The following is a 13405-nucleotide window of genomic DNA, read 5'->3' on the forward strand; positions in this document are numbered from 1 at the left end:
TCCTGGAGGAAACCCACACAGACACAGGGAGAACATGCAAACTCCACACAGAAAGGAATCAAACCCTTCTTGCTGTGAGGCGACAGCGCTACCCACTGCACCACCGTGCCGCGAGATTGCTTTCTGATTTTCCAAATAAACCTAATTTCACCTCCAGGGTCTGCAATTGGGTCTTGGCCTGTCAATCCTCACAACTCCAAAGACAGGCACTATTCTAAAGACAGGCACTATTCTAAAGACAGACACTATTCTAAAGACAGGCACTATTCTAAAGACAGGCACTATTCTAAAGACAGACACTAGTCTAAAGATAAACACTATTCTAAAGACAGACACTATTCTAAAGACAGACACTAAAGACAGACACTATTCTAAAGACAGACACTATTCTAAAGACAGACACTAGTCTAAAGACAGACACTAAAGACAGACACTATTCTAAAGACAGACACTATTCTAAAGACAGACACTAAAGACAGACACTATTCTAAAGACAGACACTATTCTAAAGACAGACACTATTCTAAAGACAGACACTAAAGACAGACACTATTCTAAAGACAGACACTATTCTAAAGACAGACACTAAAGACAGACACTATTCTAAAGACAGACACTAGTCCAAAGACAGACACTAGTCCAAAGACAGACGCTGTAATGACAAACACTATTCTAAAGACAGACACTATTCTAAAGACAGACACTATTCCAAAGACAGACACTAGTCTAAAGACAGACACTAGTCTAAAGACAGTCACTAGTCTAAAGACAGACACTATTCTAAAGATAAACACTATTCTAAAGACAGACACTATTCTAAAGACAGACACTAAAGACAGACACTATTCTAAAGACAGACACTAGTCCAAAGACAGACACTAGTCCAAAGACAGACGCTGTAATGACAAATACTATTCTAAAGACAGACACTATTCTAAAGACAGACACTATTCCAAAGACAGACACTAGTCTAAAGACAGACACTAGTCTAAAGACAGTCACTAGTCTAAAGACAGACACTATTCTAAAGATAAACACTATTCTAAAGACAGACACTATTCTAAAGACAGACACTAAAGACAGACACTATTCTAAAGACAGACACTAGTCCAAAGACAGACACTAGTCCAAAGACAGACGCTGTAATGACAAACACTATTCTAAAGACAGACACTATTCTAAAGACAGACACTATTCCAAAGACAGACACTAGTCTAAAGACAGTCACTAGTCTAAAGACAGACACTATTCTAAAGATAAACACTATTCTAAAGACAGACACTATTCTAAAGACAGACACTAAAGACAGACACTATTCTAAAGACAGACACTAAAGACAGACACTATTCTAAAGACAGACACTATTCTAATGACAGACACTATTCTATTCATGGCACCTTTTGCCACAAATAGTTCCAACACAGTCAACCGTCCACAGTCATATTTAAAAGAAATCTTTCCCTATTTTGCTCACAAAATACTTCACTAAGAGTGAGGAGCCTGCTTCGCTTACTGTGGGATAGGGACACAACGGCCATAAAGAATTCAACACCAAATCTTAAAAAGGTCCTGTTTTTTTGTTTTTGTTTTTAATTGTGTCATGTTTTCTAAACCTTTACTTTGAAAACTCCAGAACATTAAAAGCTTGATACTATAAGAACTTCACTTGTTGTTATTGGGTTTTTTTTTCCATTATATATATATTTTTTAATTTGTGACTTGTTCTTTTACTACAGTCATTCCTCTATGTTTTTATTTTATTATTATTATTTTATTATTCTTAAATTAGTGACTTGTTCTTTTGCTAGAGTCATCCCTGTATGTTTTTATTTTATTATTATTATTTCATTATTCTTAAATTAGTGACTTGTTCTTTTGCTAGAGTCATTCCTGTATGTTTTTATTTTATTATTATTATTTCATTATTCTTAAATTAGTGACTTGTTCTTTTGCTAGAGTCATTCTTTTATGGTTGTGTCTTTACTGAAGCAAAACATGTGAATGTGCCCGTCACCCCTGTCTGCTGGGATATCATGTGAAGGCTAAAACAACAACCCCTGTCCTTCTCTAGGGAGATAGACCGTTAGATAGAGGTAGAAACAGAGATAAAGACAGAGAGAGAGAGAGAAAGAGAGAGAGAGAGAGAGATGAGCAGAGGGGCATGTTTTTCCTTATATACTGTACTAGCAGCGTGGGGTTTTCCCTCAGTTAACCACTGACAGATGGAGTTTAAAGAAAAGGGAAACCCAGCATATGTCTATCACACATGTCATACTGTGTTTGTAACTGTGAGTAAGTGGTGAGATTACATTTTGGCTGCTGAGAGGAGTCTGGGTTTTTTCATCCAGGTCTTAGTCCCATGGCATGTCAGACATCATCAGTATGTGAAAAACTGTAGTGAGTGGGCCCTGTCCCAATTCCCTTCTCTGTGCCCTTTGCTTGTGACCTTGCTCTCTTAAAAAAATGGGACAAATGGCCGTTCTGATGAAGACTCCGTAGAACGTTCATGAATGTTGCCGTGTAGTTCACATGTCTCAGATATATGATTTACCCTGATCTGCAATTACCTGCTCTGACTAATTGATCAGCGGAGGCAGCACAAATCAGAGACCACCATTGAGTTGGACAATCAGTCCTGAGTTTTGGGCTGCGAAATTGTGCCTTGATTCACTGTGTGATCTGAAATGAAAAAAGTGTATTTCCAAGTTTCCGTTAAGGTGCTGGATATTCCCTGATACAGTATTTACACCCCTGGCGGGAACAGAGATTTAGTAAGGCTGCTTGCACCACCAGATGAAATATCAGATGCATCTTTATGATTGTTCCCTGTACAGAAAAATGACTGTGTCTGTATTTCCCAGCTACGTTACTGAAACAGGCCCTGATTACAACCTCATGACTGTGTTTCACATTCGATTTCAAACAGAAGCAACACAAAGGACTGAGGAAACACTAATCTCACAGATACTTCAAACCTGATTTCTCTCTCTTCAGTCTCCTCTTATTCACCTCTGCCTCAACACTGCAGTTTGTCATTTGATTTCAGTGAAGGTGCCCTACAATTCTCTTCTCTTCTCTTCTCTTCTCTTCTCTTCTCTTCTCTTCTCTTCTCTTCTCTTCTCTTCTCTTCTCTTCTCTTCTCTTCTCTTCTCTTCTCTCCTCTCCTCTCCTCTCCTCATGACCCCTTTCTGATGACTAAATTTAGCTGCAGGCAGTACCTATGGGAGATAAGAAAACTGGCTTAATTAATAAGAGAAGTGGAAAAATGCAATAATAAAAACAAATCATGCCAGCTCATACCAGCATAATTTCCGGCTGGTAGGTTTATTTTTTAGTCTATTTTAAGTCTATTTTAAGACTCATAAGTCTTGTTTTGTTTACTCAATGCATTTGAATAGATTTGAATAATCACTGTTTCTCTCAATGACTTTCTGGACTGGTTTTTCTTTTGCAAACTAGAATCATAGTAAACCATACAGGTATCACACCATTTTTCATGTCATTTGGAGCTGTTATTCACTGGAGGAAATTTTTGTGCATGGTAGAAAAATGAAAAGTCACAGAAATGCAGAAGTTTAGTACCACGAGCACAGGTTTATTTCTCCAAGATGGAAAAAAAACCCAACTTGTTTGTAACATGGCTTTAGATAAAGAGCTGGAGCTTTCTTATTTCTTACATTTTCTTCCCTCCTGACTTATTTTTCTATGTAATATTTCTATATAACATTTACTATATAATTTTCTCTTCTATACGTGTAGAACTGTAGCCAAATTCATGAAGCACCATTTTATAAACACCCTTCTGTTTATCTGAATGTGTTTGGTAACTTGGCCTCTCACTTGCTCACCCTGTCTGATATTTTTAATGTCTTGTGTGAGAAGGCAAAGGAATGGTGACTGTAACACCTGTCAGCTACAGTTTTCTTTACACTTTGCTCTCATTCTCGTGGTGTGTTTTCTATTTCATTACATTTGGTTGAAATATTTAGCTTCACTCTTGGCCAATAAATATTATTTCTCTTTACTCACCTAGATGTAGCCTCCTGTATGACAAAATATAGACTGAGATATTCCAATGCAGACACATGTCGAATGTTATTTCACATTTCTCATTCAAGTGGAGCATTTCACATGGTTAAATCACTAACTTGGCTACATGCTCATTTACATTTGGCATTTCTTACCATGAGCTTGGTGTTCCGCTGCCTCCCTAAAAGGCCAGACAAGACCAGAAACAAGGGAGGGGTGACATTTCGCCTGGGAAGACTGTATCCGTGGCACTGCGTTGTGAGATATGACTGCTTCCATTTAATGATTGACTCATAACGCTCAGTCACTTCACACATCCTTAGCAGATCATGCATACTCAGAAAATGTTTTAAATGTCACTGGTCCGTGAAAAAGTGAAATGAGATATTTCAAGCCATAGTCAGCTGTTTACTGCTCAGTTCCACAAAGGGGCAATCCTGGATCCTTAAATGAGTTGCATAGCAACTGTTGCTATAACGTTTTGATCAGGACAAGCGTGATGCTCTGAGCATTTCTGATGTGATGACATACTGATTAAAATATGTTCTGTGGAATATTTTCTGAAGCAAAGGTGGTATACATGACTATTGGAGGTGGACAATGAGATGTTGCCATTCAAACAATGCACTGAAATCAGTTATCAATAATGATGGTTGTGACCTCCTGCCTTAATCACTGATATTTCACAATGAACATAAACCAGGTAGTGATTCATACTGTCCTCTTCCAGAGAACAGAAACTCAAAAGCTCCCAAATACAAAATAATAGAGCCATATCTGACACATTTCCTCAAGATTTTTATACATTTTCTCCAGGTTAGTTTTTGTCTTCAATTTTATGAACATTATATGAAATCAGTTATGAGAATATTGAGTTGTAAGTGAATTATGAAATACTGATTGCTAGTATTTCAATACAAAGTTCTTCTAAAGAAGATACTTTAATATATCTGTATGTCTGTTTAATATATCGATATTGATCTGAAGAAGTAAAATGAGTAAAACTTTACCTGCCAGACCTAACCAGCAGCTATACGTCCAAGACAAGCCATCCACATCCCCGTGGGATGTCTCACCTGATGAAAAGGATATCCTGAAGTGCCTGGAACCATCTGGTGAGCTGAGACTTGGTGTCCTTTGCCTGGGCCATCCACTGAAGGGGTGTATCATCCATCACCATGGTGAGACGTTGCCCCAGTAGGTAGTAGGAGCTCTGTGACTAATGGCTAGGGCTTCCTGTTCCACTGCTGCACAGTGCTTTTCAACTGGAGACAGCATCCACGACATGTACAGAATGGGATGTTTTTTGCCACCAAAATCCTGTGATAACACTGCCTGAGGCCTGTCTCAGAGGCGTCCATGTATAGGCAGAATGGACTACTGAAGTCTGGTGTGTGAAGGATAGGCCCAGGAATCAAGGCAGGTTTCAGGGCCTGAAATGCCTCCCTATACAGCTAGTGTTCACTGAACCTTCTTAGGTTGTTATAACACCCTGCAAGATGTTCACCCTCGTTCTCTGAAGTGACGACTACATCATCCAAGTAGGCAGCAGTGTAGTCTTGGTGGGGCTAGAGGACAATGTCCATCATCCATTCGAACGTGACAGGAGCCCATGGACACCAGAGGAAACAAACTGATACTGCCAGTGGTCTGAAAGTGTGCTGAAGGTTGTCTTCTCCTGAGCTTCAGGGGTTAGTGGCACCAGCCACTAGCCTAAAATTAAAGGAAGAGTAAAAATGAATCTTACCTAGCTGTTGCACTAGCAGGTCCACACCTCACGGTTTGGAAACCATCACTATTGTGCTACACCAGGGGCTTTGGGACTGTCCTGTAACACCTAGGTGCCTCACTTTCTAGATTTCCACTTCCACAGCCTGCCGTCATGCCTCACATCCCAGGGCTGTGTCACCAGGGTCCCACATCGGCTGCATATGCTCAATGGTGGTGCAGCAGGGGGAAGGCTGCTGCCCCCAGGCCTCCTTTGCAGTGTCCAGGCGCTCTGTTGGCTGCCTGCTGAAAAGAGGTTTGAAAGGTGTGAAGCCAGTAGAGGCCTGGGGAACTTCCCGGACACCGAAGATCACATCGGGCAGGATTTGTTTCTAGTCGCACCTGTCTTCAGCAACCACCTGCTTAAACATCCTTTTAGCGTATTGAATCGTGCGTGTTGAACCATTCTACAAGGCTGTTGTTCTATGGATGGTACAAGGGGGTTTGAAGATGTTTCACTCACAGGAGCCTACAAAGGTCTGCCATCAGACCGGAGATAAATGTTGTCCTTTGGGATCCCAACCCTGCTGAAAAACAGGAAAAACTTGCGGCACTGGGGCGTGGCAACTGTGGAGCTGTCTGCTGACAGGGGGACAGTGCTGACAGAAGTTGCTGACCTCTATTGTCACTACTGGCATATTGTCACTGCTCACATCATCAGAAGTTCCTTCTGTTCCCGCCATAGTAGAGGAAGCCGTTGCATCTCAGGAGGTGCCAGGAAGGGAGGTGTCCCCTCTGTTGTGGCTCTGCCTGCTCCCACCAGGACCTGCTCCCAACATTTCCCATCCTTGCGTTGTACTTTGTGAAGCTGTCAGTGCAGGTGATCTGATGAAATGGATAAGACAAAGGGTTAGCCACAAGGGTACACCCTCATCACCCTCCAAGCCTGTTTTCTTGGCCTCCTTTTCAGCCAGGAACACTGGGCGCTGAGGGGCTGGGACATGCTAGTTCTCCTTTATCTTTCCCTCAGCATTGAGTTGTTGGGAACTGCTCTTTGGGTGGAGCACTGTACCACAAAGGGCCTCAAACACTGAACACTCCCTTCCCAGAAGCAATCCAACCAGGAGGTCTGTCACAATGCTCATGGTGACAGGCCACTCTCCAGTGGGACCTACATTGTTGACTATGGTGGCCACAGGAGACAGGCAGGGTCCCCCTGGTGGGCCTCTGTGCAGGGGGTGGGATGGAGGGTTTGACCAGGATTACATTGCTTCTGGAGTCCATAAGATCTTGTACAACTCTCCCCTACACCTGTACTATGTGGGTCACTGGTTTGGGTGATTCTTAATTGATGGCGCAGCCAGTCAGCCATGTCTTGGGCCTGGACCAGACCCCTGGGTCTGTGGACATTGGTTCGTACTGGGGAGAAGACAGGTGATTTCAATGCCTTGGCCTTTGCAGCTGGGTCAGTGGGTTGCTGATGCTGACTGCTCTTCTCTCTGCCTTTGTTAGGGAGTGGAGAAAGTGGTCCAAGCTCACTGCAAGATTCATAGTGAGATTCTAACTCCTGCTCATGATAGCCTATTCGCGGGCCACCTTGGAGTGAACAAAACCTATTATTTCTGGCCTGACTTAAAAAGAAACATAGTAAAGTATTGCAGAAACACTTGTGTGTGCCAGGTGACTGGTGAACCAAACCAAATGATTACTTTGGTGCGGTTGCATCCTTTTTTTTTTTTGAATGAGTAATTGTAGACTGTGTGGGTCCTTTATCCCGTACAACATCTGAAAATCAGTTCCTCTTTGCTATAATATGCACATTGGGTCTGCTCCTCCGCTGGTCCTTGGGCCATAACAGTTATATGAACTGACTATAGTGCATTTCCAGGGAAAGACAATGCAGATGCACTGTCTCATAGATGAAATGCAAACTGGATTTCCTTTATTATTCCTTTATTTAATTATTTTAAATGAGTTCTTGTTTTAAGTGAGTCACTGTTTTAAACGAGTCACTGTTTCAAACAAGTCACTGTATTAAACAAATCACTATTTTAAATGAGTCACAGTTTTAAAAAAGTCAGTGGCTGACAGAGCAATGAGATGAATCCTGAAATACAGAATAAATGAGCACGTTGTAGACAGGCAGAGCTGGCAGAGTGAGAGTAGGAGTCAGCCACTGTGTTGTGTCAGGTTACTGCAGCTGAGGATGAAAAGCATTTCTTGTTCTATCACTCAAAATATGAGTTAATTGGAAAACATATTTTACTAAAATTGAAAATAAACTAACATTTTTGCCTTGTGTGATTCTCATAGAGGAAGAGAAAACAGTGTCTATTGTGAATAAATATGTATCACCTTTACATAAATGTCAGCTTTAAATCAATTGGGACTGCAAATGAGAAAGCAGAACTGTGACATTTATGATATTCATATTTTTAATACCATTACAATTTCTTGTTTTTCCTGACTATATATTTCATATATGTATAATTTTTTTATGCAGTCTTTCTTTTTATATCTGGTCATTTTATTACTTTCCACTGTCATATCAAATATTTGAATGAACATTTCACATTTTTTTTCCGCCATTACTTTTTTCTTCTCTGTAATGTTACATGTGCAAATCAATAAATGTCATAGCCTTTAAAATCATGCTGTGCTGAGAGACAGAGAGAGGGTGAAAGAGAGAGAGAGAGAGAGAAAAGGGGAGAGAGGGAGAGAGAGAAGGAGAGAGAGGTAGAGAGAGACAGGGAGAGAGAAAAGGAAAAAGAGAGGGAGAGAGAGAGAGGGAGAGAGAGAGAGGGAGAGAGATGGAGAGAGAGAGAGAAAAGGAGAAAGAGAGAGAGAAAAGGAGAGAGAGGGAGAAAGAAAAGGAGAGAGAGGGAGAGAGAGAGAAAGAGACAGAGAGGGGGAGAGCGAGAGAGAGAGAGAAGGAGAGAGAGAGAGAGAGAGAGAGGGAGAGAGAAAGAGAGAGAGACCTTGCTCCTAAGCTCAGCCTTCCCTCAAGGCTATAAGTTTGTTTTTTTGAGTGAGTTAAACTCACACGCTCTCTCACCCAGCAATACGCACATTGCTGTCTATCTATCTATCTATCTATCTATCTATCTATCTATCTATCTACACACACAAGAGGACAGGATGGTTAAACAGCTGTATCTGCGCTCACTGCTCTCCTGTGGCAGATCCTCTTTCTACAGGAACAGTCTGGGGCTTCAGTTGCTTATGGGTATCGTCAGATCCAGATCCCAAACTCTCCACACGCTACCTGCACTCTCCAGCAACTCTACAAACTCCGACCATGGGTAAGCCTTCCAATACTGATCCTAGAACAGATGTAACAGTGGATAAGCCTTCCAATACTGATCTTACAACAGATGTTACAGTAGATAAGCCTTCCAATACTGATCCTAGAACAGATGTAACAGTGTTGAAGTAGAGGGCAAACCTTACACTGCTTGTAACAGGCTTCTGTTCACACACAGGCTGTAACAGACACTCAGAGTTGATTCTGCCTCTATATGTTGATACCATATGTCTCTGTCACTATATAGTGATCCTATGTTTTGTAATTTGTTTAAAGGGGACACATTTGCATTAATTTGCTTCTGAGAGGCAGGTGCCCAGTCTGGTTTTATTAAATGTAAAGATGGAAATATGTATTTCAGATTTTAAATGTGCTTTTCCAACGACTGCCTGCACTTTGTAAAAGTGACTTTATCTGTTGGGATAAGAATTCTGAAATACTTTTGACATATGCACTGTAAATACTTTTAACACAGGCAGGAATATGGACCTGTACTAAAGCACCGAGAGTTCACACACAGACTGTAACAGACTGAGAGTTCACACACAGACTGTAACAGACCGAGAGTTCACACACAGGCTGTAACAGATCGAGAGTTCACACACAGACTGTAACAGACTGAGAGTTCACAGACAGACTGTAACAGACTGAGAGTTCACAGACAGACTGTAACAGACTGAGAGTTCACAGACAGACCGTAACAGACTGAGAGTTCACACACAGGCTGTAACAGACCGAGAGTTCACACACAGGCTGTAACAGACCGAGAGTTCACACACAGACTGTAACAGACTGAGAGTAGCAATTTCTCACCAGTAGTAATTTCTCCACGTGCCTCTGCGGATTTTCCACATGCCTCTGCGGAGCTCACCTGGAGAAGGTCAGGCAAGGGGTCAAGGAGAGAGAGAGAGAGAGAGAGTGAGAATTTAGGTTGAATGATACTGAGATGTGGGACTTATGAGAATGGCATGAGTTGCCATGGACACATGTGAATTGAACGAGCAGATTCAGACACAGAGTGAAATCCCTAGAGCTCTGACAAAATTATCATTTTTCTGTTCCAGAGAATGGTTCCCTGTGTCTAAATCAGAGAGAAAATCTATAGGTCTGAACAGTACTGTTTGAACTGGAGTGTGGTTCGGGTGTCTGAATCAAAGGATGTTTGCGTTAGAATATCTGTGTATTAGTGAGTGTGGATGAGTTTATTGGTTTGTTTGTGTGTGTGTGTGCGCATTTGTGCGTATGCATGCGTGTGACTCTGTGTCTATAAATGACTGTGTGTGTGTGTGTGTGTTTTAACAGAGCAACCTCTTGTAAGGTTTGTGTAAACTTTGTGAATGAAGCTGGTTTGACTATGACAGCATCTGTGTGTGTGTGTGTTTTAACAGAGCAACCTCTTGTAAGGTTCGTGTAAACTTTGTGAATGAAGCTGGTTTGACTATGACAGCATCTGTGTGTGTGTGTGTTTTAACAGAGCAACCTCTTGTAAGGTTTGTGTAAACTTTGTGAATGAAGCTGGTTTGACTATGACAGCGTCTGTGTGTGTGTGTGTTTTAACAGAGCAACCTCTTGTAAGGTTTGTGTAAACTTTGTGAATGAAGCTGGTTTGACTATGACAGCATCTGTGTGTGTGTGTGTTTTAACAGAGCAACCTCTTGTAAGGTTCGTGTAAACTTTGTGAATGAAGCTGGTTTGACTATGACAGCATCTGTGGCGGAAGGAGAGTCCATGCTCGACGCTGTGGTCAACAAAAACCTGGACATCAGTGGTTTTGGTATGTGAGGGTAAAATGTGTGTTTGTGTGTGTGTGCATACACGTGTGCATATGTATGTGACCTTGTCTGAGATACATTTATTTACAAATTGCACACACACACAAACACACACACACCTCAAACACACACACAAACACTGTCATCGTATGTGTGTGTGTGTGCGTGTGCGTGTGCATGTGTGTGTGTGTGTGCATGCGTGCGTGTGTGTGTGTGTGCATGTGTGTGTGTGCGCGTGTGCGTGTGTGTGCGTGTGTGTGTGTGCGTGTGTGTGTGCGCATGTGTGTGTGCGTGTGTGTATTTGTGTCAGGTGCATGTGAGGGAACCCTTGCCTGCTCCACCTGTCACCTGATCTTTGATGAGAGTGTGTATGAGAGACTGGAGCCCATGCAGGATGAGGAGATGGACATGCTTGACCTGGCGTACGGACTCACCAAAACGTAAGAATTTGATTGGAGACTGTAAACACTGATAGTGGGCTCTAAATAAACTTGAAACTTGAAACTTAAACTAAACCTCCTCTCTCACCCCCTGATCTGTCAGGTCTCGTCTGGGCTGCCAGGTGTTGGCCCAGCCCTGGATGGATGGGATGACTGTCCGCGTCCCACAGGAACTCACAGATCAGAGAGACAGCAAGGAGGCTAAGGGAAATCAGTGAACGCACACTCTAACCTTTACACATGAATGTAATGCGCGCACACACACACACACATACACGCACACACACACCGACACACACTGACACGCAGGCACGCAGGCATGCACACACAAACACACATCACGCACAAACACACATACACATGCATATAACCACACCACACACACACACACGCACGCATACATACATACATACACACACCGACATGTAGGCACACAGGCATGCACGCACAAACACACATCACGCACAAACACACATACACATGCATATAACCACACCACACACACACACACACGCACACATACATACATTCATACACACACCGACATGTAGGCACACAGGCATGCACGCACAAACACACATCACGCACAAACACACATACACATGCATATAACCACACCACACACACACACATACATACATTCATACACACACCGACATGTAGGCACACAGGCATGCACGCACAAACACACATCACCCACAAACACACATACACATGCATATAACCGCAGCCAGTTTTACCCGCACACATATCTTAATGTCACTGGATACCACCTATGCATATACACACACATATACACTCATACAGTTCTCTACAGCCTGGAGATTAGAGAACGTCAGTGTCCATTCTGTGTCCATAGAGTATTCACTTAACACACGTAATTACATCATCTTTGGATGAAATGCGGTCTGAACAGAAAGTGATTTTTAAAATGAACAGCATGTCAGACCCTGCATGTTTTCATGAGATAATGAAAGTAAATGACATGAATTATGTGAAGTGAAAAAGAAAAGTGTCATGGGTTCTGTGTGTCAAATCTTAGATCAATGGCATCGCTTCATCCACTCCAGTCATATTTCTGCCAGTGTACACAGTGACTGTGCCAACTCAAACATAATGTCCTCATTACCGCCAATACTAAACCTGACACTCTCTGTCATGCCAATCAGAGTATGGAAGACTTGACTATAACAAGCACAGGGCAGCAAACAGGCTAATTACAGAATAACATTACTGAATCTTTGTGAAATACATATGTTTGGAATTTTCACTGAATATATAACTAGTTTCTTTCCATTTAAAAGTCTCCAGGGAACAATATTTCATAAACTGACTGGAGCTGGGAATCAAGTGGCTCAACACACTGACATCACACACAGCAAATCACATCACACACAACACTTCACATCACACAAAAGACATCACATCACACACAACACTTCACATCACACACAAGACATCACACACAAGACATCACATCACACACAACACACTGACATCACACACAACACACACAACACATCCACACCACACACATCACACTCACATCACACACAACACACTCACAACACACTCACATCACACACAACACACTCACAACACACTCACATCACACACAACACACTCACATCACACACAACACACATCACATTCACAACACACTCACATCACACACACCACACTCATACATCACACACACCACACTCATACCACACACACCACACACACCACACTCATACCACACACACCACACTCACACCACACACACCACACTCACATCACACACACCACACTCATACCACACACACCACACTCATACCACACACACCACACTCATACCACACACAACACACTCACTGTTACAGCCGATCACCAGCTCGTAGCATAAAGGGGGAGACGCACACGATATTAGGTCTAAATCTAGGAGTTTTATTATCCAGAACATGTAGACAAAGAATTTAACAAAGCTACTTGAGCAAGCGAAGCGGGAACAACATCAGGTTGTGCTGGGATGGACCAGTATCCTCTAGAGCACCCATGCGCGTCTCGCGGGAACGGTGCTAGGAGGGTCTACAAATAGGCCCAGCCCACAGGTTTCAGGTGCCCCTAATCAACAGGTTAGAAAAAAAATACCAAAACAAAACAAACAAAAA

The 13405-nt window shown here is 42.2% G+C and overlaps 1 protein-coding gene across 1 annotated transcript; it reads left to right on the forward strand.

Annotated features, from left to right (window-relative positions):
* Window positions 1-7087: 7087 nt before the first annotated feature.
* Window positions 7088-11470, forward strand: fdx1b (ferredoxin 1b). The gene is made up of 5 exons (XM_030792309.1): window positions 7088-7170; window positions 8919-9038; window positions 10687-10814; window positions 11123-11252; window positions 11356-11470. Exons 1-5 carry the CDS (start codon window positions 7088-7090, stop codon window positions 11468-11470), a joined length of 576 nt encoding a protein of 191 aa, XP_030648169.1.
* The last annotated feature ends 1935 nt before the right edge of the window (window positions 11471-13405 follow it).

Source organism: Chanos chanos, chromosome 15 (assembly GCF_902362185.1).
Source record: "Chanos chanos chromosome 15, fChaCha1.1, whole genome shotgun sequence".
NCBI classification, from domain to species: domain Eukaryota; kingdom Metazoa; phylum Chordata; class Actinopteri; order Gonorynchiformes; family Chanidae; genus Chanos; species Chanos chanos.